At 42.0% G+C, this 22984-nt stretch overlaps 2 protein-coding genes and 1 long non-coding RNA gene across 3 annotated transcripts in view; 2 read left to right on the top strand and 1 right to left on the bottom strand.

Moving 5' to 3' along the window:
* The window catches only part of lmtk2 (lemur tyrosine kinase 2), a 98322-nt gene extending 88713 nt beyond the window's left edge, over nucleotides 1-9609 (bottom strand). The window contains exon 1 of the mRNA XM_055651578.1: nucleotides 9129-9609. Within this exon, the coding sequence (XP_055507553.1) occupies nucleotides 9129-9270 (142 nt within the window). The 5' untranslated portion in view covers nucleotides 9271-9609. The remainder of the gene's footprint in view (nucleotides 1-9128) is intronic.
* Nucleotides 1-22984, top strand: part of LOC129706940 (parvalbumin, thymic-like) — a 181505-nt gene that overhangs the window by 96957 nt on the left and 61564 nt on the right. The window lies entirely within an intron of this gene.
* LOC129706944 (uncharacterized) lies at nucleotides 9218-13404 on the top strand. Its single transcript, XR_008725112.1, has 3 exons — nucleotides 9218-9341; nucleotides 11358-11427; nucleotides 13106-13404. It is a non-coding gene; the product is annotated as an uncharacterized LOC129706944 (long non-coding RNA).

Raw genomic sequence — 22984 nt, 5'->3', positions numbered from 1 at the left:
GACTAGCTGAGATAACAAGAGACTGCAGATGATGGAATCTGATGAGAAAGGAAGGTGGAGTATGGGTCCAAATTAGGAAACATAGAAAGTAGGTGCAGGAGTAGGCCATTCGGCCCTTCAATATGATCATGGCTGATCATCCAGAATCAGTACCCCTTTCCTACTTTTTCCCCCATATCCCTTGATTCCATTAGCCGTAAGAGGTACATCTAACTCTCTCTTGAATACATCCAATCAATCGCCTCCACTACCTTATGTGGCAGAGAATTCCAGATTCACAACTCTCTAGCTGAAAATGTTTTTCCTCATCTCAGTCCTAAATGGCCTACCCCTTATTCTTAAACTATAACCCCTGGTCCTGGACTTTCCCAACATCAGGAGCATTTTTCCTGTTCAATCCCTTATGAATTTAGGTGATGGGTTGAAGGAGTGGGTGGGGAAGAAGCCAGGTGAGTGTGACAGTATCTGGGTGGATACAGGGACTCAGGGTGGGGAAACTGGAAACCTGAGATTATAGAAGTCAATGCTCATGCTGTTAGAATGTAGATTACAAAGGCAAAATTTGAGGTGGTGTTCCTCTAGCTTGCGTTTGGCCTGCCATAGCAATGGAGGTGCCAAATACAGGCACGTCTGTATGGGAATGAAATGGCTAGCAACTGGGAAGTCCAGGTGGACAAAGCACAATTGCTTCACAAAGTGATCACCCAGTTTGCATTTAGGGAAGCCCACAGGTATTGGCTATGGCACATATAAACTCCCCCCTCTAAGACAGACTTTATCCATTGCAGTCTACATACTGTTGTGACAAGTACACATCAGAGGTCATCACCCTGGCCCTACACTCATTGCAGGAACATCAAGTTTACAGACTCCTATATATTGACTATTGCTCCGAGATAGAGAGAGGGGGGGGGGGGGGGGGGGGGGGGGTGAAGTGGAGAGTTTGACAGAGCTCTTAAAGATAGCGGGGTCAAGGGATATGGGGAGAAGGCGGGGTACTGATTGTGGATGATCAACCATGATCACATTGAATGGCCGTGCTGGCTCGAAGGGCCGAATGGCCTACTCCTGCACCCATTGTCTATTTCAATGACAATTCCAACCAAACTCATCTCCAAGAATGCATTCTGAGCCTCTTACTATATTCACTATATACTCAACTGTGCAGCCAAATCCTGCTGTAACCCCAATTACAAGTTTACTGATGACACCACTGCAGTGACTGGATCTCGAACAATCGTGAGATGGAGCACAGGAGGAGATAGAAAACTTAGTTGCACAGTATCAAGACAAACTCTTCACAAGCAAGATGAAGGAACTAGTTATTGACTTCAAGAAACAAGGTGGAGGACATGCCCAAATGAGCACACATGGTGCCAAAGTGAAGGTGGTCAAAGAATTTTGAGTTCCTAGGCGTACATATCAAAGGTGTGAACCCCAAGAAAGGGAAAAATAAATCAGCCATGAATGAATGGCAGAGTAATCTTGATGGGCTGAATGACCAAATTCTGCTCCTATTTATTATGTTGTGGATGTAACAAGTACTTCACAGATACCAACCTTCTCACGATCGAGTCCATCTACACCATGCTGCCATGGGAAAGCAGCCATCATAATCAATAACCTGTTCACTCCTGTTATTTCTTCTTCTCCCCTTTCCCATTAGGCAAAACATAAAAGTTTGAAAGCAGGTCCCACCACATTCAGGAACAACTTCCCCCCTGCTGACTACTGAACCTTCCTTCTATCAGCTTGGGAGAAGTCATGATCTTCCAACGTACCTCACTGTGCATGTTTGACAACTTCTTTATATCTTTAATGTTTATAATATTGTAATACTATATCTGCACTCGTGTATTTTTCTCTTTGCACTACTTGTTATATTTGTGTACGACTTGATTATACTCATGTATAGTATGATTTGACTAGCTTGCGCACAATACAATACAATATGGTTTATTTGGCTTTTCACTGCTTTTCAAAGCTTTTCACTGTATCTCAGTTCACATGACAATAATAAGCCAATAGATGAGGTTAGATGGGATCCATGTAAACCTGCCTCACTGGGAGGCTGTTTGGGCCCTGTATGATAGTGATGGTGGGGGTGTAGAGGCGATGAGTAAGTGTTGCACCTCCAACAGAAGCTGGGGAAAGTTCCAAGAAAGAGGGAGGGGAAGGATCAGCAAACCAGGGTGCCCCAGAGAGTGTTGTCTCGGCAGAAAACAGAATGCAGTGTGGAGTGCGAGATGTGACAGGTGGTGGGATCACATTGTGATATGAATCATCTTCCACAAATCTTGCACATAAAAGACTGTGTCAGATGACTGGAATGAAAACTTAAAATTTAAATCATGACATCACTTTCAATCACCATGTCTGAAATAGACTTAAAGCAATATCATAAATTAATGCATTAAAAAATCCTGGTAAATGTTTTCCAACAGCTACATATTGTTCTTCCATCACAGAACAATCTCCACAGCAAATAACCTACCACAAAATAAACAGGTACTTCTCAGTGCCAGTCCCCAGCTGGTCACGTTTTAATCAGAAGGTATTTTGATAACTTGTGACTAAAAATTCAACAAGTGTGTTGGTTTTTGACATATTAAATATAGAATAACAAAATAGGTTAGAGTACAATGATACTTCAGTTAATTATAACTAACATAATAACAGATATCCATCTACAGTACATCCCTAACATTCATGAACTCAAATCTTGTGTGGGGATAAAACAATTGCTGGGTCTTTTGAACTAAAGTTCTTTGGTACAATTGTGAAACGCTGCACAACACATCTATTGCAATACTTTAGCTTTTACAAGTATATTGCTATGTCAATGGTGAACCAAGGAAATGGCCAAATTTCTCCAATGTCCCACAATACATTGAAAATGGCATCAGGTGTAGATATTTCACAGGAGGTGAATCTGGCCTGCATTAAATGGCAAAAAAAAAACAATTCCTTCAGGAATGTACCACAAGTTAATGATAATTAACTGATTACAAAATATTACAATGAGCTTTTCTGCTCTGAAATAGTATCACAACCTTATATTGAGAAACAACCATTGAAAATAATCTGCAAGAGGCCTGATAAGAGTGGATTTAACAATGGTATCTAGTTAGGTGGAAATTATTTCTCACTACTCAAATGCGTTGTTAAAAGAATTTTCCCACTCTCTGGGTATCCCAAAGGGATTTACAGCCTATGATCAAATAGATGCTCAGAGTAAAGCCAAACAAAGGATTTTATTGTTGGCAACTGTCTTGGCATAGAGCTCAGTTATGTAGGCCACTGCTGTCCCATGGTATATACAGCCAGCACATTTTAGAGAGTGGAACTTCAAGAAAACAGGATCTCTAAATCTGAACAACAATTGAGGCGATTAGGTTTATCAGGAGTCTATTCTTCAGAACAAGAGGTAGGTTGTAGCACAGAGTTCAAGGAAAAAATAGAGAATGACTTTGAGGACAAGAGGAGATGAAGTTAACAGGATCAGTAAATCTGTTGGTTTACTGATACCGTCTGTATACTGTTTAACAAATACAAGGTGGATCATGTCAATAACAAGTCAGAGTACCAATGGGAGATAATTTCCAGGCTGATAGCTCTCAAAAATAGATTTTTATTTCTAAATTGAGGAACATATTTAAAAACATGAATGTACCAATTAGGGTGGAGGACAGCAAAGACATTGGCACATAATGGATAAAAGCAACAACATTTTTTGCAGAGAGTAAATAGTGTTAAAGAGGATGCAATATGGCAGAATGTCCTTGGATGAAGAGTGATCCAATGTGAATGCTTTACAGTTTTATAAACAGAGGTTTAGATTAAATGCTTCAAACAAAAAAAGATACTATGCTATCCAATAAACAAAGAGAAGTGCTGGGATTACTTTTGAATCATTGGGGAAAAGGTAACTTTAACAATTGAGCAAGTAGTCTCTTATATATTGTGAACTGGGCATCACAAAATGTGTGTATACCAACACTTATGCACATTATTCAAAGCAAATATTTTTCTTGCATTCTCACACACTGCTAAGAGAAAGAATGATCGGCAAGTTGACAGCATCAAAATATTGTTAGTGGTGAGAAGAGAGAGAAGAGAACTGGAAGAAAAAAATCCCTCACTTATTAATACTGGCAGCAGTTTGTTTTTTGTTTAACTGCCAGCAATTGAAATCTGAACTAAGAAAATACTAGAAACACTGCATATGAGGCAACATCTGTGGTAGATCTAGCAACAATGATCACACGGTTTTCACAATCTCACCGAAAATTTGATGAGCAAAATATTGATAATTACTAATCCAGAAGATTATGGCACTTGGGATCCACGGAGACTTGGTCGACTGGCTTCGTCATAGAAGACAGAGGGTAGTGATAGAGGTTTAATTATTCTGACTGCAAGTCTGTGATGAGTGCTGTTCTGCAAGGATCAGTGCTGGGACCTCAGCTGTTTGTGATATATGTAAATGATACAGACAAAAATGTAGGTGAGTTGATTAGTAAGTTTTCAGACAACCCAAAAATTGACAGAGTTGTGGATAGTGAGGAAGACTGTCAAAGGATTCAGCAGGATATAGGCCACTTGGAAAGATAGGCAGATGGATATTAATTCAAACAGGTAAGAGTTGCACTTTGGGAGGTCAGAAAGCATTTGATAAGGTCCCACATAGGAGATTAGTGGGCAAAATTGGGACACATGGTATTGGGGGTAAAGTGCTGACATGGATAGAAAATTGATTGGCAGACAGAAAACAAAGAGTAGTGATTAACGGGTCCCTTTCAGAATGGCAAGCAGTGACTAGTGGGGTACTGCAAGGCTCGGTGCTGGGACCGCAGCTATTTACAATATACATCAATTATTTAGATGAAAGAATTCAAAGTTACATTAGCAAATTTGCAGATGACAAAGCTGGGTGGCAGTGTGAACTGCGAGGAGGATGCTATGAGAATGCAGGGTGACTTGGACAGGTTGGGTGAGTGGGCAGATGCAGTTTAATGTGGATAAATGTGAGGTTATCCACTTTGGTAGCAAAAACAGGAAGGCAGATTATTATCTAAATGGTGTCAAGTTGAGAAAAGGGGAAGTACAATGGGATCTGGGGGTCCTTGTTCATCAGTCACTGAAAGTAAGTATGCGGGTACAGCAGGCAGTGAAGAAAGCGATTGGCATGTTGGCCTTCATAACAAGAGGAGTTGAGTATAGGCGGAAGAGGTCCCTCTGCAGTTGTACAGCACCTGGAGTATTGTGTGCAGTTTTGGTCCCCTAATTTGAAGAAGGACATTCTTGCTATTGAGGGAGTGCAGCGAAGGTTCACAAGGTTAATTCCAGGGATGGCGGGACTGTCATATGCTGAGAGAATGGAGTGGCTGGGCTTGTATACTCTGGAATTTAGGATAAGAGGAAATCTTATTGAAACATAAGATTATTAAGGGTTTGGACACGCTAGAGGCAGGAAACATGTTCCCGATGTTGGGGGAGTCCAGAACCAGGGGCCACAGTTTAAGGATAAGGGGTAGGTCATTTAGAATTCCCAGAGTGGCACCCTCTCTGCCTCAGAGGGCAGTGGAGGCCGGTTCTCTGAATACTTTCAAGAGAGCTTGATAGGGCTCTTAAAGATAGCGGAGTCAGGGGATATGGGGAGAAGGCAGGAATGGGGTACTGATTGTGGATGATCAGTCATGATCACATTGAATGGCGGTGCTAGCTCGAAGGGCCAAATTGTCGACTCCTGCACCTATTGCCTATTGTCTAAATGTACAAGAAAAGTATATAACAACTGGCAGGACCCTAAGGAGCATTGATGTCCAGAGGGATCCTGGGATGCAAGTTTAAAGCTCCCCAACAGTAATCATGGTGGTAAAGAAGGCATACATGCTTCCCTTTTATCAGGGTGTTGAGTATAAAAGTCAGGAGGTCATGTTGCAGCTTATGAAGCTTTGCTCAGGCCAAATATGGAGTATGTGTGCAGATCTGATCACCAGATTACAGGAAGGATGTGGAGACTCTGCAGGGAGGCAGAAGAGGTTCATCAGGATATTGACTGGATTAAAGAACTTCACCCCCCGTTGGACAAACCCAGATTGTTCTCTTTGGAGCGTCACAGGCTGATGGACAACCCGACAGAAGTTTATAAAAATTATTATGGCATAGATAGAGTGGATCATCAGTCTTTTTTCCCCAGGTTAGAAAGGTCAAATATTAGAGACCATAGTTTTAAGGTCAGAAGGGTTAAGTTTAAAAGAGATCTACGGAGCAATTTTTGGTTTAACACAGACTGGTGGGTGCTGCTGCCACCAAGGGAAATGGTAGAAAAGATATGATAGCAATGTTTGATAAGTTTATAGACAAACGCATGAACAGGCAAGGAATTGAGGTTAAAGATCACTTGCAGGTGGATGAGCAAATTAAAGTGGCATCACAATTAGCACCAGCATTGTGGGGCAAGGGGATTTTTCTTGTCCTGTCTCAAGTAATTACTGTTGTTAGTGGATCTATGGGCATTTCACCCAGACTGCACTTAAAAAATTAAAAAAAATCACATCAGATCAACCCGACAGATGTGCAATTCTGACCAAATCCTCATTTCTTTGACAGTAATTACACAAAGATATTTTGCCCCTTTCTCCCTAGTCAAAGTTAGGTTGTTGTGCTGTCAAGCAAAGCCCACATCTTGTATTCAGTGGTGTAGTAAAATGAATGACACCTATAATGCAACCAATTAATAGTGTATAATAAGCCAAAAACAGAAGCAATTTATTAACTGAGCATCTGGGGACGACTAAATTAGATCATCTTATAATATGAAACAAAAGGTGTAATGCCCTTCCAACCATCTGCTTGGTTAGTCTGATTATTAAAAGTTAGAACATTCCAATATATAAATGAAACAGAATACAATATGATTTTTTTTTTTAATCTGCAGATGTTGGAAATCTGAAATAATGTAACTGGCTAGAAATACTCAGGTCAAGTAGAATGTGTAGAGAGAAAAGCTGGGAATGCTTCAGTTTTAAGCCTCTTCAGAAATGGAAAAGAAAGAAAATGGGAAGGATCAAAGAGATACTGAGTCCAGTGCTGTCATTGTTAAAAACAGTTTAAGAAAGGGGAAGCTGAGACTTTATTCCTTGGCTTGCAGGAGGCCGAGGGTGATCTTTGGGAGGTGTATAAAATCATGGATGTTTGTTGTTTATCTATCCTGAGATATTCCTCACCTTCCACCTCTTCCTCCATTTGCAACATAACTTTAACTCGCTTTCTCCCTTTCCCAGTCCTATTAAAGGGTCAACACAAAACTTTAGCAGTTTCTCCTTCTACAGATGCTGTCAGAAATGTTGAGTGTTTCCAGCATTTTCTGTCCTTACAACAGCAATTGTGCTCACACAGAAATCTCAGCCTCCTACACATAGGATATGACAAATCACATTCAATCTGCTAACTCATCCACAATTAAAACATATTCCAGAATCAAGCTGCTAAATTTGGATTTAATGTCTTATATTAAAAACCAAATCAATCTCACAATGCAATTCAACCACAGTACAATATGCAGCTGGAAACATATTTGAGCAGCATATTTTTATTCACACATTACAATATTTTTTCATAGCTATAATACTCAGCTTGAAGTTGTCAAAAAAAGGTAAAATAATTTAAGGTTACAGTTAAATTAAATTATACAATTATGAGCTCTCATTTCATACCCAAGGAGATTTTACAAGAAAGCAGGCATTCACTTTTAATGAATGACATTTGGTTATTGGAAGTACCAATAGACACAGGAAACTACAGATGCTGATTTACAAGAAAATACAATATGCTGGAGTAAATCAGCAGGTCAGGCAGCATCACTGGAAGACATGGGTAGGTGCCATTTTTGGATTGGGGTCATTCTTCAATCTGAAAGGTCTTCCAGAGATACTACCTGACCCTCTGAGTTACTCCAGCACTTTGTGCCTTACAGAATCAGTCTTACAGAAAGAACCCCTAATATGAATCAGTAACTCTTTTCACATCACACAATATTCCTTTGTCACACTAATAGCTATTTTTAAAATAACTTTATTGCCAAGCACGGTGCATCCCAAGAGGACCAGAAAGTCATTAAAGATAAAGGAAAGTGTAGATGTCAGAATCTTGAGCAAAAAAAAGTGCTGGAGGATCTCAGTGGGTCAGCTAACATCTGTGAAGAGAAAGGACAACGTTGTATGCCCTCCACAGATACTGCCTGACCCCTTGTTCCTCCAACAATTTGTGCTTTGCTCAATTTTTTTTATAAACACCGCGTTTCACAATTATATTACTTGTTGTAATCTTTATTAACATCAGAAAATGTTCAAAAGGCTATTGTCTAGAATGTTAGCAATTTCATTCCCCACAGACATTACCTGAAGTGTTGGTTGTTTCCAGCATTTTGTTTTCAGATTGCAAGCATCAACAACATTCTTTATTTGTCAGATGCCTTCTCATCACCCCCACCCCACCCTACGAAGTTGTATTCATCATATATGCGTGCTACTTACTAAATCAGGAAGTATTGCTCATCCCTAAAAACATGTCGAAATTAGCGTTTTAGTTAGGCCACTTCAGAGTCATTCACATTCTGTGTCTGTTCACATCTAGGCCAAATCAGGTTAGGGAAATCCAATTCCTTTCCTGAAGTAATGAACTAGTTGCAATTTAAGTATAACTGTGGTTTCCTAACAATTAGTGGTCAAGCTTTATTCCATTCCATTCTATGTGTATTAAAGGCGGCACAGTGGCACAACTAGTAGAACTGCTGCCTCACAGCGCCAGAAACCCAGGTTTAATCCCGACCTCGAGAGCTGTCTGTGTGGAGTTTGCATGTTCACAAAGACTTACAGGTTAGATGGCCTCTGTAAAATCCCCCATAGTGTGAAGGAACTGGAAGAGAAAGTGGGATAACACAGAACTAATGTGAACAGGTGATCGATGGCCTGTTTCCATGCTGTATCTTTAAAACCTTGAACATCTGAACCTAAATTTAACGGGTTAAACGTCAATGCGGGGAAAACAGCTGTTTTTCTTATTTGCACATCCACATTTCATCAGAGGAGCGGCGGCATTTTCAGATTGCAATACACACTGACCTGCACTTGTTTGCGGAAGTGGAGCGCCTTGGACAGTGCGCAATGCCAGCAGCAGGAGGATGCCGGCGCTCATCGCTATGCTCGGCCGCGGCTCAACCGCTGTCAAAGACTGCCGACCGCCAGCATTTACACGGCCCCCCATTGATGCGAGCGGCTGCTCACGACTACACCCGGCGGCCGCCGCTTTTCTTCCTGATTTTCCGGCAACAAATGGTGACTGGCGTCAGCCCGCCGCAGCTCATCCTTCCTCACAGGCCCCGATTCCAGCTCCGCGCCGATATCCTTCTCAAACCGTGCCTCACAAGCGCTACTCTGCGGTCCGCTGACTGCGTGGGCATTTTCCTGGTGGCAGTGGCGGCGGATATTTTTTGTTTTCCGGGCGCTTTCGCTAGTGACGCGGCCGCCCTCTCATCGCTCTTCCCACAGCCGCCATGATGCGTCAGGACCAAGCGCAGCCCACAGCCACCTTGATGGACAGCTCTGTCATCCACTCGCACGTCCCTGTCACCGACGGGTACGGACCAATCGGCGTCCGAGGTTGAGACAAGGGGCGGGACATTTCCACATGCAGGGGGGGGGGATGACGGACTGCACGGCACGTCATTCCCCTAGCAACCAATATAACCCATGGAGAGAGCCCTGGCGCTCCAAATGCGTTGCTAAGGGCCAAGACATGGGGGTCCCAATTCTAATTTTAATGCTCATCTTAGTTTTTTTCAGGTATATTATTGTCACCTGTGCCGAGGTACAGTGAAAAGCTTTGCTTTGCATGCTATCCAGTCAGATCAGACATGAGAGCCAGAGTAACTCAGCGGGTCAGGTAGCATCTGGAGAAAAGGACTAGGTGATTGTTGTTTTTTGCATATCTTTCATTCATGTGTTCTATGTACCATCTATATCTTTCGTTTCCCTTCCCCCTGACTCTCATTCTGAAGAAGGGTCTTGACCCGAAACATCGCCGACCTATTCCATTTCTCCAGAGATGCTGCCTGGCCCGCTGATTTACTCCTATTCCCTAGACAAGAGAGAGTCAGGAGAAGAAACACGGAAATGCAGATGCTGGTTTGCACAAAAGGACACAAAGTGCTGGAGTAACTCAGCAGGTCCACTAAACGGTTCCTATCCCTGAAAAAAAGGTGGAATAAAATGAATTTGAAGTCTCAGGCTATGAGTATATGCAGGAGCTGAAAGGAGTAGGGTGACTGGGAGAGGGGGTGGGTGGGCGATGGTTGGAAAACAGTTTTTGGGGGGGAGGTGGATTCTGGGTTGATGGTAATTCTCACCACAGATGCTGCACGACCTATATCATTTCTGTTTTTATGTTAAAGTTCCAGGTCATACAAATTTTGCTTTTTGTTACCAACGTGGAGGCCAAGTCAGTGGATAGTTTTAAGGCAGAGATATATAGATTCTTGATTAGTACAGGTGTCAGAGGTTATGGGGAGAAGGCAAGAGAATGGGGTTAGGAGGGAGAGATATTTTTCACACAGAGAGTGGTGAATCTCTGGAACTCTCTGCCACAGAAGGTAGTTGAGGCCAGTTCATTGGCTGTATTTAAGAGGGAGTTAGATGTGGCCCTTGTGGCTAAAGGGATCAGGGGGTATGGAGGGAAGGCAGGTACAGGATACTGAGTTGGATGATCAGCCATGATCATATTGAATGGCGGTGCAGGCTCGAAGGGCCGAATGGCCTACTCCTGCACCTATTTTCTATGTTTCTATATGGCATGATTGAATGGCAGAGTAGACTTGATGGTCCGAATGGCCTAATTCTACTCCTATCATTTATGAACTATCCCCCTCATTATTTTTAATGAAGCATTCTCTTGAATCCTCTATGGACACCATGTCAGAGATGTACTTTATACTGAGACAAGAAAAAAACTATAGTTCAAATGCTACGGAGTCTGAAGCATGGATACACATCCCATTGAGACCAATTGTGATAATTGCTCTAAATTCCTGAGATCAAAACCTATATGATATATTCAACAGGCTGTGAATTTACAACTTTTCTCCTGGAGAACCTCTAAATCAATTTCTTATGTTAAGTATGATGCAGATAATTGCACAATCTTTGTGAAAGGTTTGAATCCAGGATTAAATGTTCAAAAAATCCACTTGGAAAATATTTTTTTGTTCATTGATCAAATCCTGTGCATGTAATAAATATAAACTATGTAAAATTTCCAATATCACTGCCTTATTTCATTTTGTTTCTTTTTTTAAGATGATTCAGATGGCTTTCGATAAGCCTACACAGAATACTGCCCAATCCCATTTGTCTGTGGGATGTGTTGGTGAGTGATGGAAATCTGATAGATGGTGAAAAATTGATTAAATTAATATAGATTAAGGGGCATTTAAGAGGATAAGCACAGGGATATGCAATGAATGGAGGGATTTGGATCACATGCAGGCAAAGGAGATTAGTTAAACCTGACATGCTTGGCACGGACATTGACGGCTGAAGAGCCTGTCCCTGTGCTGTACTGTTCTATGGAGTTGAATGGACATGTTCAATCTTCATTTCACTGAAATTGAACTTTATGGAACTGAAAGTTAATGCTGCTCTTAACTAAAGTTGTATTAAGAAGACCTTTTCAGTTTTGCAGAACACTGATAAAATGCTCAAGAAATATTTCCAAACAGAAGCAAAAATAAAAAAAGTGAAATGTTCAAGTCTTACATTTCCAGTGATGCCCAGAGTTCTAGAATATAATAAATGATACAGTACTGGTTTAGTTAATGCTGCTACCTTGAGCTGGTTTCATTCTAATGTGGATTCATAATGGGTCCTTGCCCGGTACATAATTAATATTATTCTGCAGAAACATAGTTTCGATCTGAAAACCATTAGCAGCTGTATACAAGAAACTGCAGATGCTGGAATGTTGAGCAAAACACAAAATGCCAGAGTAACTCAGCGGGTCAGGCAGCATTTGTGGAGGAAATGGACAAGTGATGGTCAGCGATTAAGGTTGCAAGATGAAACCAGAACATGGCACTCTGCGTGATGTTCCAGAAGAGGATCTATTGTACTCATGTATTATATGATTTGACTGGATAGCACACAGAACAAGCAATTCACTGTATTTCTGTACACTGTACATTTCCCTCTATACACATTCCTTGAGAGAATAATCCAAGGGTTTCAGTTTAGTACATATATTTGTTTTCAATCTTTTAGTAAACAATGGCAGTTAAACTTTAAACTGTGGGATTTTCCTATGGAGATTTTATAAAGGGTGCACCAAGTTTTAGCATATCTCTCAACTTGTAGTCCCGGACCATTGTAAAGGCACACAATGTGGACAGTGGACTAAGGCAGAGATACCCAAGACAGGGTGATTCTCAAGCCTAGGTGAGGGACCTCAGAGAAACCTGGTTGAAACATAATTAGAAAAGTCTCAATCAACAGTTGCAAATAAAGTGACCTTAAGTGAGCCAATGCCTCAATACTGCCGAGCAACCACTCCACGGACTCCAGGGAAGGGGAAATGTAGATAATGGGTAATATAAAAAGCATGTTTGCTTCGCATCTATGAGCATCTGCCCCAGGATAGGAAGCAGCTGTCCCAGGACATCTGTCTCCCAAGTTGGCCAATTTGTAATAAAGAGGCACAAAGTGCTGGAGTAACACAGTGGGTCTTGGTCTTGGTTCTTGGTTCTTGGTTTCTTGGTCCTCCAAAATATTCCAAATGGAATTTAAACTGGAGGTGGTGAAGGGCCAGAAAGGGTTATTGGGAAGAAAGAGCTACTTTAAATTTAGTTGCATCTGGTTGGGTAACTATAGTTGGGTGGAGATTATTCCATGCTTTAATTGTGCGGGGGAAGAACGAATTGCTGTACACATCTGTCTTTGTAGCTGGGATCACAAATTGGATCGAATGCCCTCGTCTGCTCCTAATTGGTTTGGGTTTGGTGTAGGTCTTGTAGTCTATATAGAGCTGACCATTTAACATTTTGTAAAAACAGGTCAAACGGTGAGCTTCACGTCTGTCTTGGAGAGGGTTCCATCCCAGAGAATTCAGAAGTTTGGTGACACTCGTTTCTCTCTCACAGGGTCAGGCAGCATCTCTGGAGAACATGGATAGGTAATGTTTCGGGTCAGGGTTACTTAAGGTCACTCGTGTCAGGAGCTTTCTTCAAACTGACTTACCAATTGCCTGACCCACTGAGTTCACCTTCAGCACTTTGTGTCGTTTTTTGTAAACCCGCATCTGTAGGTCCTTGAGTCTATATTGTAATAAAGAGAGTTTGTTTTGAAAGTAAACCCTGGACCTCCCGTGAATTTTTCCTGTCTACAACCACATTCTATCATGGACAGCGCATTCTACTGTTGAATTTTCAAATACAGCTGGAGCATCTTTCACAAAGTTGACAATCTTTGAGCCACAGTTCAACTTGCCCATGCCAACTAAGATGTCCCATCTACAATAGTCCCACCCACCTGTGCCTGGCTCATATCCCTATAAACCTTTAAATATTGGGATGTTGTGAATGTCTTTGGGAAAAGCCCACAGGTTCTGATTTCTTTGAGACTCTTCCTCAAGTTATATGTACACAATTCATAAAGTCCTGTATTACATGATTGTTCAAGATGCACCTAAGAGATATGAGGACATATGCTACTGAAGAGGGGTTACAATCCAAAATGCCTTCAGTCCATGCCCGCTACAGATAGTGCCTAACCTGTTCTTCTTCTTCTTGCGTACGACATGCACAGCCTAAAGTTGTCGGACAACTTGTTCTATTTGATCTTATTTGATTGTGCATGCCGGGTTGATTTCATTTGTCGAAACAGGGCGGACCACGTGAAGATTGCAATCTCCCACCCCACCTAACCTGTTGAGTTCCACCAGCACTTTGTGCTTTGCTCAAAATTCCAGCATCTGCAATTTCTTGTGTCTCCAGGACAGGTGTTCAAGTTTCTGCAGCAGGACTTAAACCTCTAACTTCTAAAGGACATCTCAAGGACACTAATTTAGTGTAATTTAGCATGGAAACAGGCCCTTCAGCCCACTGAGAGGTTTTAAACATGGACAAGTGAAAGGAAGGGGGAAATGTATTGTTAAAGTGCCACAGGAGATGAAAGAATAAATAGTTACATGTGGATCCAGAACAGCTGTGAAAGAGAGCGAGTCATTTTGTTGGAGAGAGATTCCGACAGCATACAATGTTAAGTAGGAATGTCAGTATGTGGCAAGCACAGTGGCTCAGGGAATGCTAATGATCTTGAAAGTATTGATTGATAGATTGAAAGATACAGCATGGAAGCAGGCCCTTCGGCCCACCAAGTCTACACTGACCGTCAATCCCAGTTTAATTTAGTTTAGAGAAACAATGCAAAAACAGGCCCTTCGGCCTACCGAGTCTGCTCCTACCAGCGATCCCCACACATTTACACTATCCTACATACATTAGGGACAATTTACAATTATATTAAGCCAATTAACCTACAAACTTGTACCTCTTGGAAGTGTGGGAGGAAACCGGAGATCCCAGAGAAAACCCACGCCAGTCACAGATAACATACAAACTTCGTACAGACAGCACCTGTGATCAGGATCGAATCTGGGTCTCTGATGCTGTAAGGCAGCAACTCTACCACTGTGCCAGCGTTCTATGTTATCCCACTTACGTATCCACTCCCTGCACATGATGGGCAATTTATAGAGAACAATAAATCTACATACCCACATGTCTTTTGGATGTGGGAGGAAACCAGAGCACCCGGAGGAAACCCACACAAGCACAGGGGAACGTGCAAACTCCACACCTGAGATCAAAATCTTTTAAAAACACAAACATAATAGGTAAATATATTTGTGTTAAGGAAATAAAGTTACAATATATATATATATAACCATTGATACTAAAAATGGAGGGAAAAATGAAACTAAAGAGTTAATACAAAAGACTGCAGATGCTGAATCTTGAACATAAAACAATCTGCTAGAGAAATTCAGAGGGTCTGGCAGCATCGGTGGAGAAAAATGGACAGGCAGCGTTTTGGGTTGGGATCCTTCTTTGGACTGAAACTGAAGTTCACTGCCACCCTGTGGTAGGAAAGTGTTAATATTTTAACACCAGATTTACTGTTGGGAATACTTTTAACAGCAAGTTGCAATGGAAATTGCCAACAGGCAACACTAATAATATGTAGAATGATAAAAAGTTAGTTTATTTACCCAAAAGCAGGTTAAAACCATGCTCTTTTGAGTTTCTAACTGTAAAAGCTTGCAGGATATTTTGTCAATAGACAACTGATAGAAGTATATTGTGATAGAAGTATATCAAATTATAAGCAGCATAGATAAGGTCAGAACCTTTTTCCAAGGATGGAAAAATCAAATACTAGAGAGCATAGCTTTTAGGTGAGAGGGGCAAAGTTTAAATGAGATGTGTGGAAACATCTTTTGAAAACAGGGTGGTGAGTGCCTGGAACGTGCTGCCGGGGTGATGGTGGAGGCAGATACCATAGTGGCATTCAAAAGAGTCTTTTGGATGGGCACATGGATATGCAGAGAATGGTGGGATATGGGTTATATGTTCGGCACAGACATTGTGGGCCGAAAGGCCTGTTCTTGTGCTGCACTGTTCTATGTTCTATAATCTTCCCCTTGTTCGTCTATATTAATTTTGTATCTCTCCTTATGCAGTGCTCCAGGCAATTTTATCAATGCACAGCATGATTTGCATATATGCAAATCTTTTTTCTTCCAAATTATGTTTTATGATTTTACGCTCTTCTCCGGTAATTTAATGACCAATTATAGTGATGCTGAAGCTAGATTGATCTAGGTTGAAGAACACATGATATAGCCGTTTAAGCACAATGTAATGCTTCATTGCGATTCGGATAGCATCATAAACCACGAGACTGAATCTTTGAGTTATTTATAACTGGTGTTTAGATGCTAAAGTGAGATTACAGCTTCGAAAGTCCAGCATTATTCTCGTTACTGTGGATAACAGCCATGTAAATCAATGCAAGAGATTGCTATTACTCTATATTCTTCCACTTTAAGAGCAGCATCTGGATCTTCATCTGAAGAGTGTGGGATAAGGCTTGGAATGGATTTTACATTTTATATTAACATTATTTCAGAGTACAAAAATGCTGTAAATTTACAGTGGAAGCTTATTTTTTTGGTATATGAAACTAATGAGAAAACTCAAACTGAGAGGGCCATTGATACTGGCTGGAGATTACCCCAAGGCTACATACCAGGGAGTGGTCGATATTAATTGATTGATTGAAAGAATCAGATGGAAACAGGTTCTTTGTCCCACGCCAAATATCGATCACTTATTCAGAACATTAGTTCTGTGTTATCCCACTTTCACATCCACTCCCTACACATTAGTGGCAATTAACAGAGGCCAGTTAACCTACAAACCTGCACGTCCTTGGGATATGGGAGGAAATCGGAGCACCCAGAGGAAACCCACTTGGTCACTGGGGGAACGTGCAAACTGAAACTGAGGTGAGGATCAAACACAGATCTCTGGCACTGAGAGGTTTATTCATTAATCTGATAACAGAAGCTGTTCCTGTACCCAGCGAATCTGGCTAAAGAAGGGCAGAGGCAGGCAGCCAAAATTGAATCTGGTAAGTACTACATAATACTTTGACTTCTCTATCTTTTTATGAACACAAATTAATTTTTCCCTGAAGAGAGATAACATTCAAGCATTTTAAGTATATTCTTAATTCATATGTTCCATGTCAAAATCTTAAACAAAATATACTTACAAAGCACACCCTGAGGCAAATCAAGCATAAAGCCTTTTTAAATCCACATCAAAAGATCCAACCATCTGGCAATGTGAGCTTGAAATGCTTGCCTATTAAATGGAAGAGGAAACTATTGATTTGATGCATTTTAAGGAGGCTCATTAAAATCCATGCACTCTGAGAGGATATAGCTTTTTTTTTCATCCCAATCTTCTGTGTTTATTCACGTCAGTCAGACATTGGCCCCTTTTTATATTGTTGTATGCAGTTTTTTTTGGCTAATAAGCTGAAAGAGGGAAAATGTCCATCTTTATATAGCTATTGTTATATCTGCGGCATAGAACATAGAACAGCATGGCACAAGAACAGGCCTTTTGGCCCACAATGTCTGTGCCAAACATGCTGAACATACTCCATATCCCTCCATTCACTACATATCCATATGCCTATCCAAAAGTCTCTTAAGTGCTACTACCATATCTGCCTCAACAAACAACCCCAGCAACGCATTCTAGGCACTCACCACCCTCTGCGTAAAATATTTGCCACGCACATCTCCTTTAAACTTTGCCCTCTCACCATAAACCTGTGCCCTCTAGTTTTTGATTTTTCCATCCTGAGAAAATGTTCTGGCGTCTACCCTATCTATGCCTCTCATAACTTTATATACTTCTATCGGGTCTCACCTCAACTTCCGCTGTTCCAGAGAAAACAATCCAAGTCTGTCTAACCGCTCCCTGTAGCTAATAACCCCTAATCCAGGCATCATTCTTGAAACATCCTCTGTACCTTTTCCACATCCTTTCTGTAATGGGGCAACCAGAACTGCACAACTACTCCAAATGCGGCCAAATCAAAATCCTATAAAGCTGCATCATGACTTCCTGACTCTTAATCACAATGTACCAACCAATGAAAGCAAGCATACCATATGCCTTACTTGCCACACTACCCACTTGTGTTGCCACTTTCAGGAAGTAAAGGACTTGGACCCCTTGATCCCTCTGTATGTCAATGCTGTTAAGGGTCATGCCATTAATTGTATGTATTCCCCTAACATTTGACCTCCCAAAATACACCTTACACTTGCTTGGATTAAACTCCATCTGCCATTTCTCCTCCCATTACTGTAGTTGATCTGTATCTTGCTGTAGAGCTTGACAGACTTCCTCACAATCTGTGACCACAGCAATCTTGAAACTTCTGAAACATTGAAACCCCAGAAATTGAGCTGCCAGTCATGTCCCTCTTGCAACCACGTTTCCATAGTGGGGGACAGCATCACAATCCTTTCCAGTCCGAAGAAGGGTCCCGACCTGAGATGTCATCCTTCCTTCTTCTGCAGAGATGCTGCTTGACCCGCTGAGTTACTCCAGCATTTTGTGTCTATCACAGACCCAATGACTGGTCCAGGCTCACAGCTCGTCTGCTTTCTCCACAATACTCATTGTGATGAAATAAACACACATCAATGTCACAATTTTCCTTCACCTTTCCCTCCGTGTCCTTCCTTTGAGACTTATTGGTCCTAACCTCGACCTTCCCATCATTTCTCATCATTCCATACAATATGGCAAAACAGTGCTCATAAGAAGACACAAGAGACTGCAGATGCTGGAATTTGGAGGAAAATACGAAGAGCTGGGGGAATTCAACACGTTTCGGGGTGAGACCTTTCCTCAGACCGATTGGAGAAGGGGGGAGAAAGTTGGAAAAGAGAGGTGGGGGTTGGACAAGTGATAGGTGGATACAGGAGGGAAATGGAGCAGGGTGACTGGGGGATAGGGATGGGAGATGGTGGAAGTGCTCCAGTGGTGAGCACAGGAAAGAATGAAGAAGGAGTCATGTAAATTCTGCTTACACTAAATCAATTAATTGTACGTTCAACCTAAATGTCTGAAAAATAAATAGATGTTTAGCAATAACATAACCTACCAATTGGGATAGTGAAGTGAAAAACAGAAGTGTTAAAAGTACAATAAGATGCAACACTGTGTAACTTGCAACACAAGCTATAGGGCGAGAAGGGGAAAGTTTAATGGAGCAAGTTTTGTGTGGGGCAAGATTTTTTCCACAGGGTGGTAGGGGAATTTAGACAGGCACATGGTAGTGCAGGGAATAGTGAAATATGGATCATGTACAGGCAGATGAGATCAGTTTAACTTGGCATCATGTTCAGCACAGATGCTGAAGGGCCCATTCCTGTACTGTACTACTTTATACTTTAGATACAGTGTGGAAACAGACCCTTCAGCTCACCAAGTTCGCACTGGCCAGCGATCACCCCGTGCACTACCACTATCCTACACACTAGGGACAATTTTTAACAACTTACCAAAGCCAAATAATCTACAAACCTGTACGGCTTTGGAGTGTGGAAGGAAACCGGAGCACCCGGAGAAAAACCCACGCAGTCACAGGGAGAATGTAAGAACTCCGTACAGACAGCCCCCGTAGGCAGGATTGAACCCGGGTCTCTTCCACTGTGAGGCAGCAAGTCTACTGCTGTGCCACTATGCCGCCTATGTTCTATGTTCTATGTTCTAAGTGAAATGTGGCTTAATAGACTTAGCAAATTGTGACATGTGCATTTCTTGTGTTTTTAAGCAATTTTACAGGGTGTATTTCAGATTTTTGGAATAGAATGCAGCAGAAGTAAAGATTATCGTGCCCCCACAGAAAGGTTAGATGCCAAGCATTGCCTAACAATAATGTTACTTCGTCCATTTCTGGCACTTGACCCAAGGGTTAGGGTGTGACCAACATGTCGTCTGTAGCACTGAACGTGGATTAGCAAAAGCAGGGAAGAGTTATGAGATGAAAAGATGTCGACTGGGTCTTACAACACATGACAGGTTTGGAGTTACAATCAACATGGTGTCCATTGCAAACAGATTTCAGTGCATGTGTTACATTTCACCAGTCGCATTGAAGCACAAAATTCCTGAAGGAAAGAATGCGCTGGCAGAAAGAATTGCCATGAGTTTTGGGTGACCCGGTGACGGAGTGGTAGCCAGCTGCATGTAAAAATGCCTCCTTCCCTTGGAAGTCATTGTCTCCCTATCTCCATCCCGCCTTACAGCATCTTCACCTTCAAGGCTCTGACTCTCATCCATGTTATGCATGTGCAAGAGACTATAACAACTTTTAAAAGACATTGGTGCAGGTACATGGATAGGAAAGATATGGACAGGTACATGAAGAGGAATAGGGGACCATGGGAATATGGGGCATCTTGGTCGGCATGGGCAAGTTTGGCCAAAGTGCTGGAGAAATGCAGCAGGTCAGGCAACATCTTGGAAACACCAGTCTGAAGAAGTGTCCTAACCCGAAACGTCATCTGCGCAGTCCCTCTACAGATGTTGCCTGACCAGCTGTGTCACTCCAAAACGTTGCGTCTATCTTTTGTGTTTAATAGGAAGCTGAGGGGCAGTTGTTTCACTCAAAGGCTGCTGGGTATATGGAATGAGCTGCCAGGGGAGGTAATTGAGGCAGGTACTACAACAGCACTTGGACGGGCACATGGATAGGTAAGGTTGAGAGGGATATGTTCCCAATGTGAGCAAATGGACAAGATTGGATGGGGCAACTTGGCTGACATGGATGAGTTGGGCTGAAGGACCTGTTTCTGTGCTGTGTGACTCTATATTCCGCTCAACAGCGAGCTCCCAGTTTTGTGAATGAAACTCACACCTGGACAGTTGCAGGGAGCAGTGTCAACCACTCCAGATTTCCATTCATTTCTTTCTCATTAATTTATCTCTTTAATCATGAAAGTTGGTACTGCTGCAAGATATTTATATACTGTATGCTGATGAAATACCCTGCAAACAAGGATGGAAATGTATTGTGTGTTTGCTTCAATTATCACCTTTGATTACTTGAACGGACCTTTCCTCAAAGGCACAAGGACTGCAGATGCTGGTTAACCCCCCAATAAAAGTCCTGGAGTAACTCAGCCTGGGTCAGGCAGCATCTCTGGAGAACATGAATAGGCAATGTTTTGGATCGGGACCTTTCTTCAGACAGATTGTAGTAGGGGGGAGAAAGCTAGACAAAGCTTTGCTAGTGATGGGTGAATGATGGTGGATTTAGGGTTGGCACAATGGCGCAGCGGTAGTGTTGCTATGGGTTCCAGGTCCAGAGACCCGGGTTCGATCCTGACTACAGATGCTGTCCGTACGGAATTTGTATGTTCTCCCTGTGACCGCATGGGTTTTCTCTGGGTGCTCTGGTTTCCTCCCACACTCCAAGGACGTACAGGTTTGTAGGTTAGTTGGCTTTGGTAAGTTTTAAAATTGTCCCTAGTGTGTAGGATAGTGTTGGTGCAAGGGCCTGTTTACGCACTGTATCTCTAAAGTCTAAAGGTGAAGGGGGATTGATTGGCAGATGGTTGGACAAAGTCAAGATATAAAAGGCAAAAAGTGTGAGATAAGGGGAGAAGAAGTGTGACATGTGAAGCCAGAGGAATGAATATAGGTGGAAGGGGACGGGGGAAATGGAGAAATGGGTGCGCATCTAGGTGGGGCATGGGGAAGAGAGGTGGAAAAGGGAGGGAGGGGAGAAAGAAAGGGGGAAAAACGGATTATCAAATTCACAAAGATGTTGCCAGGATTCGAGCGCCTGAGTTATAGGGAAATGTTGAGCAGGCTAGGACTTTATCTCTTGGAGTGCAGGAGGATGAATGGTGATTTTTTGGGTAACTTTGGGTAAGATGGGTAACTTTTTCCACACAAAGGGTGGTGGGTATATGGAACAAACTGCCTGAGGAGGTAGTTGAGGCAGGTATTATCACAACATTTAAAATGCATTTGAACAGGTACATGGGTCGGAAAGATTTAGAGAGATATGGGCCAAACGCAGGTAGGAAGGACTTGTGTAGATGGGACATCGTGGGCAAGTTGGGCCGAAGGGTTTGCTTCCATGCTATATGACTCCATTACTCTAAATTTGTGTGACTTTATTCTGCATTGTCTGTTGGAATGCTTGAGAGCTGTTAAAACGTATTAATGACTCACAGTCAAGCAGGTGCCAGAGGAGCAGAGATGCTAAATCCGTCAACCAGTGTATGAGACAGTTCAGGCCAAAGGTTTGTCAGAAGGCTTATGGACAGTATTTGAAGAAATTCTTCTGAGCACAAAGTCATGCAAACTATCAGCAGAAAAAAAATACTTGCATTTCTACAACAATAAAATAGTGATCAGTTTTATCAAATTTTGCAAGAGAAATGAGACAATGTGCAGAATATTTGTTCAATAAAAATTAATTAGTGGTTCAACACAAGAGGCCAGAAGGTCATATGACCAAATATTTGATTCGCCGAATGTATGAATGCTGGGATGAGTAGCCAGCAAAGATATTCAAGTCAAATTGAGTTTATTGCATTATGAGTATGATGAGATACAGGTATAATGAAAACTTGCTTGTAGCCTCAGACAACCAACACTTAACATACATTGTTCATAAATCACATATAAATTCAGCAAAACAGTAAAAAATAGACCGCAAAAAATCAAGACAATAGTGCAAAACACAATTAGAACAAAAAAGTCCATGGTAGTGCAAGAGGTGGTCTGTAGTGTTCCATTGCCAAGGTAGGATTATGGTTGTGTAGTTTGGTTCAAAAACCTGATATTGTGGGAAAGTAGCTGTTCCTGAACTTGGTGGTGTGGGACTTCAGTAATCTGTACCTCCTCCTGATAGTGGAAGCGAGAAGAGGGCATGGCCTGGAGGGGAGAGATCCTTGATGATAGACGCCACCTTCTTGAAGCAGCGCCTCGTGTAGATACAAAGGCAGACACAGAAAGCTGGAGTAACTCAGCGGGTTCTTAGGAGAAAAGGAACAGGTGACGTTTCGGGTCAAGACCCTTCTTCAGTCTGACCCGCTGAGTTACTCCAGCTTTCTGTGTCTGTCTTTGGTTTAAACCAGCATCTGAAGTTCCTCCTTACACCTCATGTAGATGTATTTGAAGGTGGGAAGGACTGGGCCCGTGATTGACCGGGCTGAGTCTCTGCAACTTCTTGTGACCCTGGGATCAGCACTGGAATTAGCGTGGAGATAATTGGTCAAAGTTTCACCGTGGCACTTTCACAATGATGTCCCTATCCACTAT

This window comes from Leucoraja erinacea, chromosome 20 (assembly GCF_028641065.1).
Source record: "Leucoraja erinacea ecotype New England chromosome 20, Leri_hhj_1, whole genome shotgun sequence".
Taxonomy (NCBI): domain Eukaryota; kingdom Metazoa; phylum Chordata; class Chondrichthyes; order Rajiformes; family Rajidae; genus Leucoraja; species Leucoraja erinaceus.
Note: the sequence above shows the minus strand (reverse complement) of the source record. Positions and strands in the feature narration are given on the sequence as shown.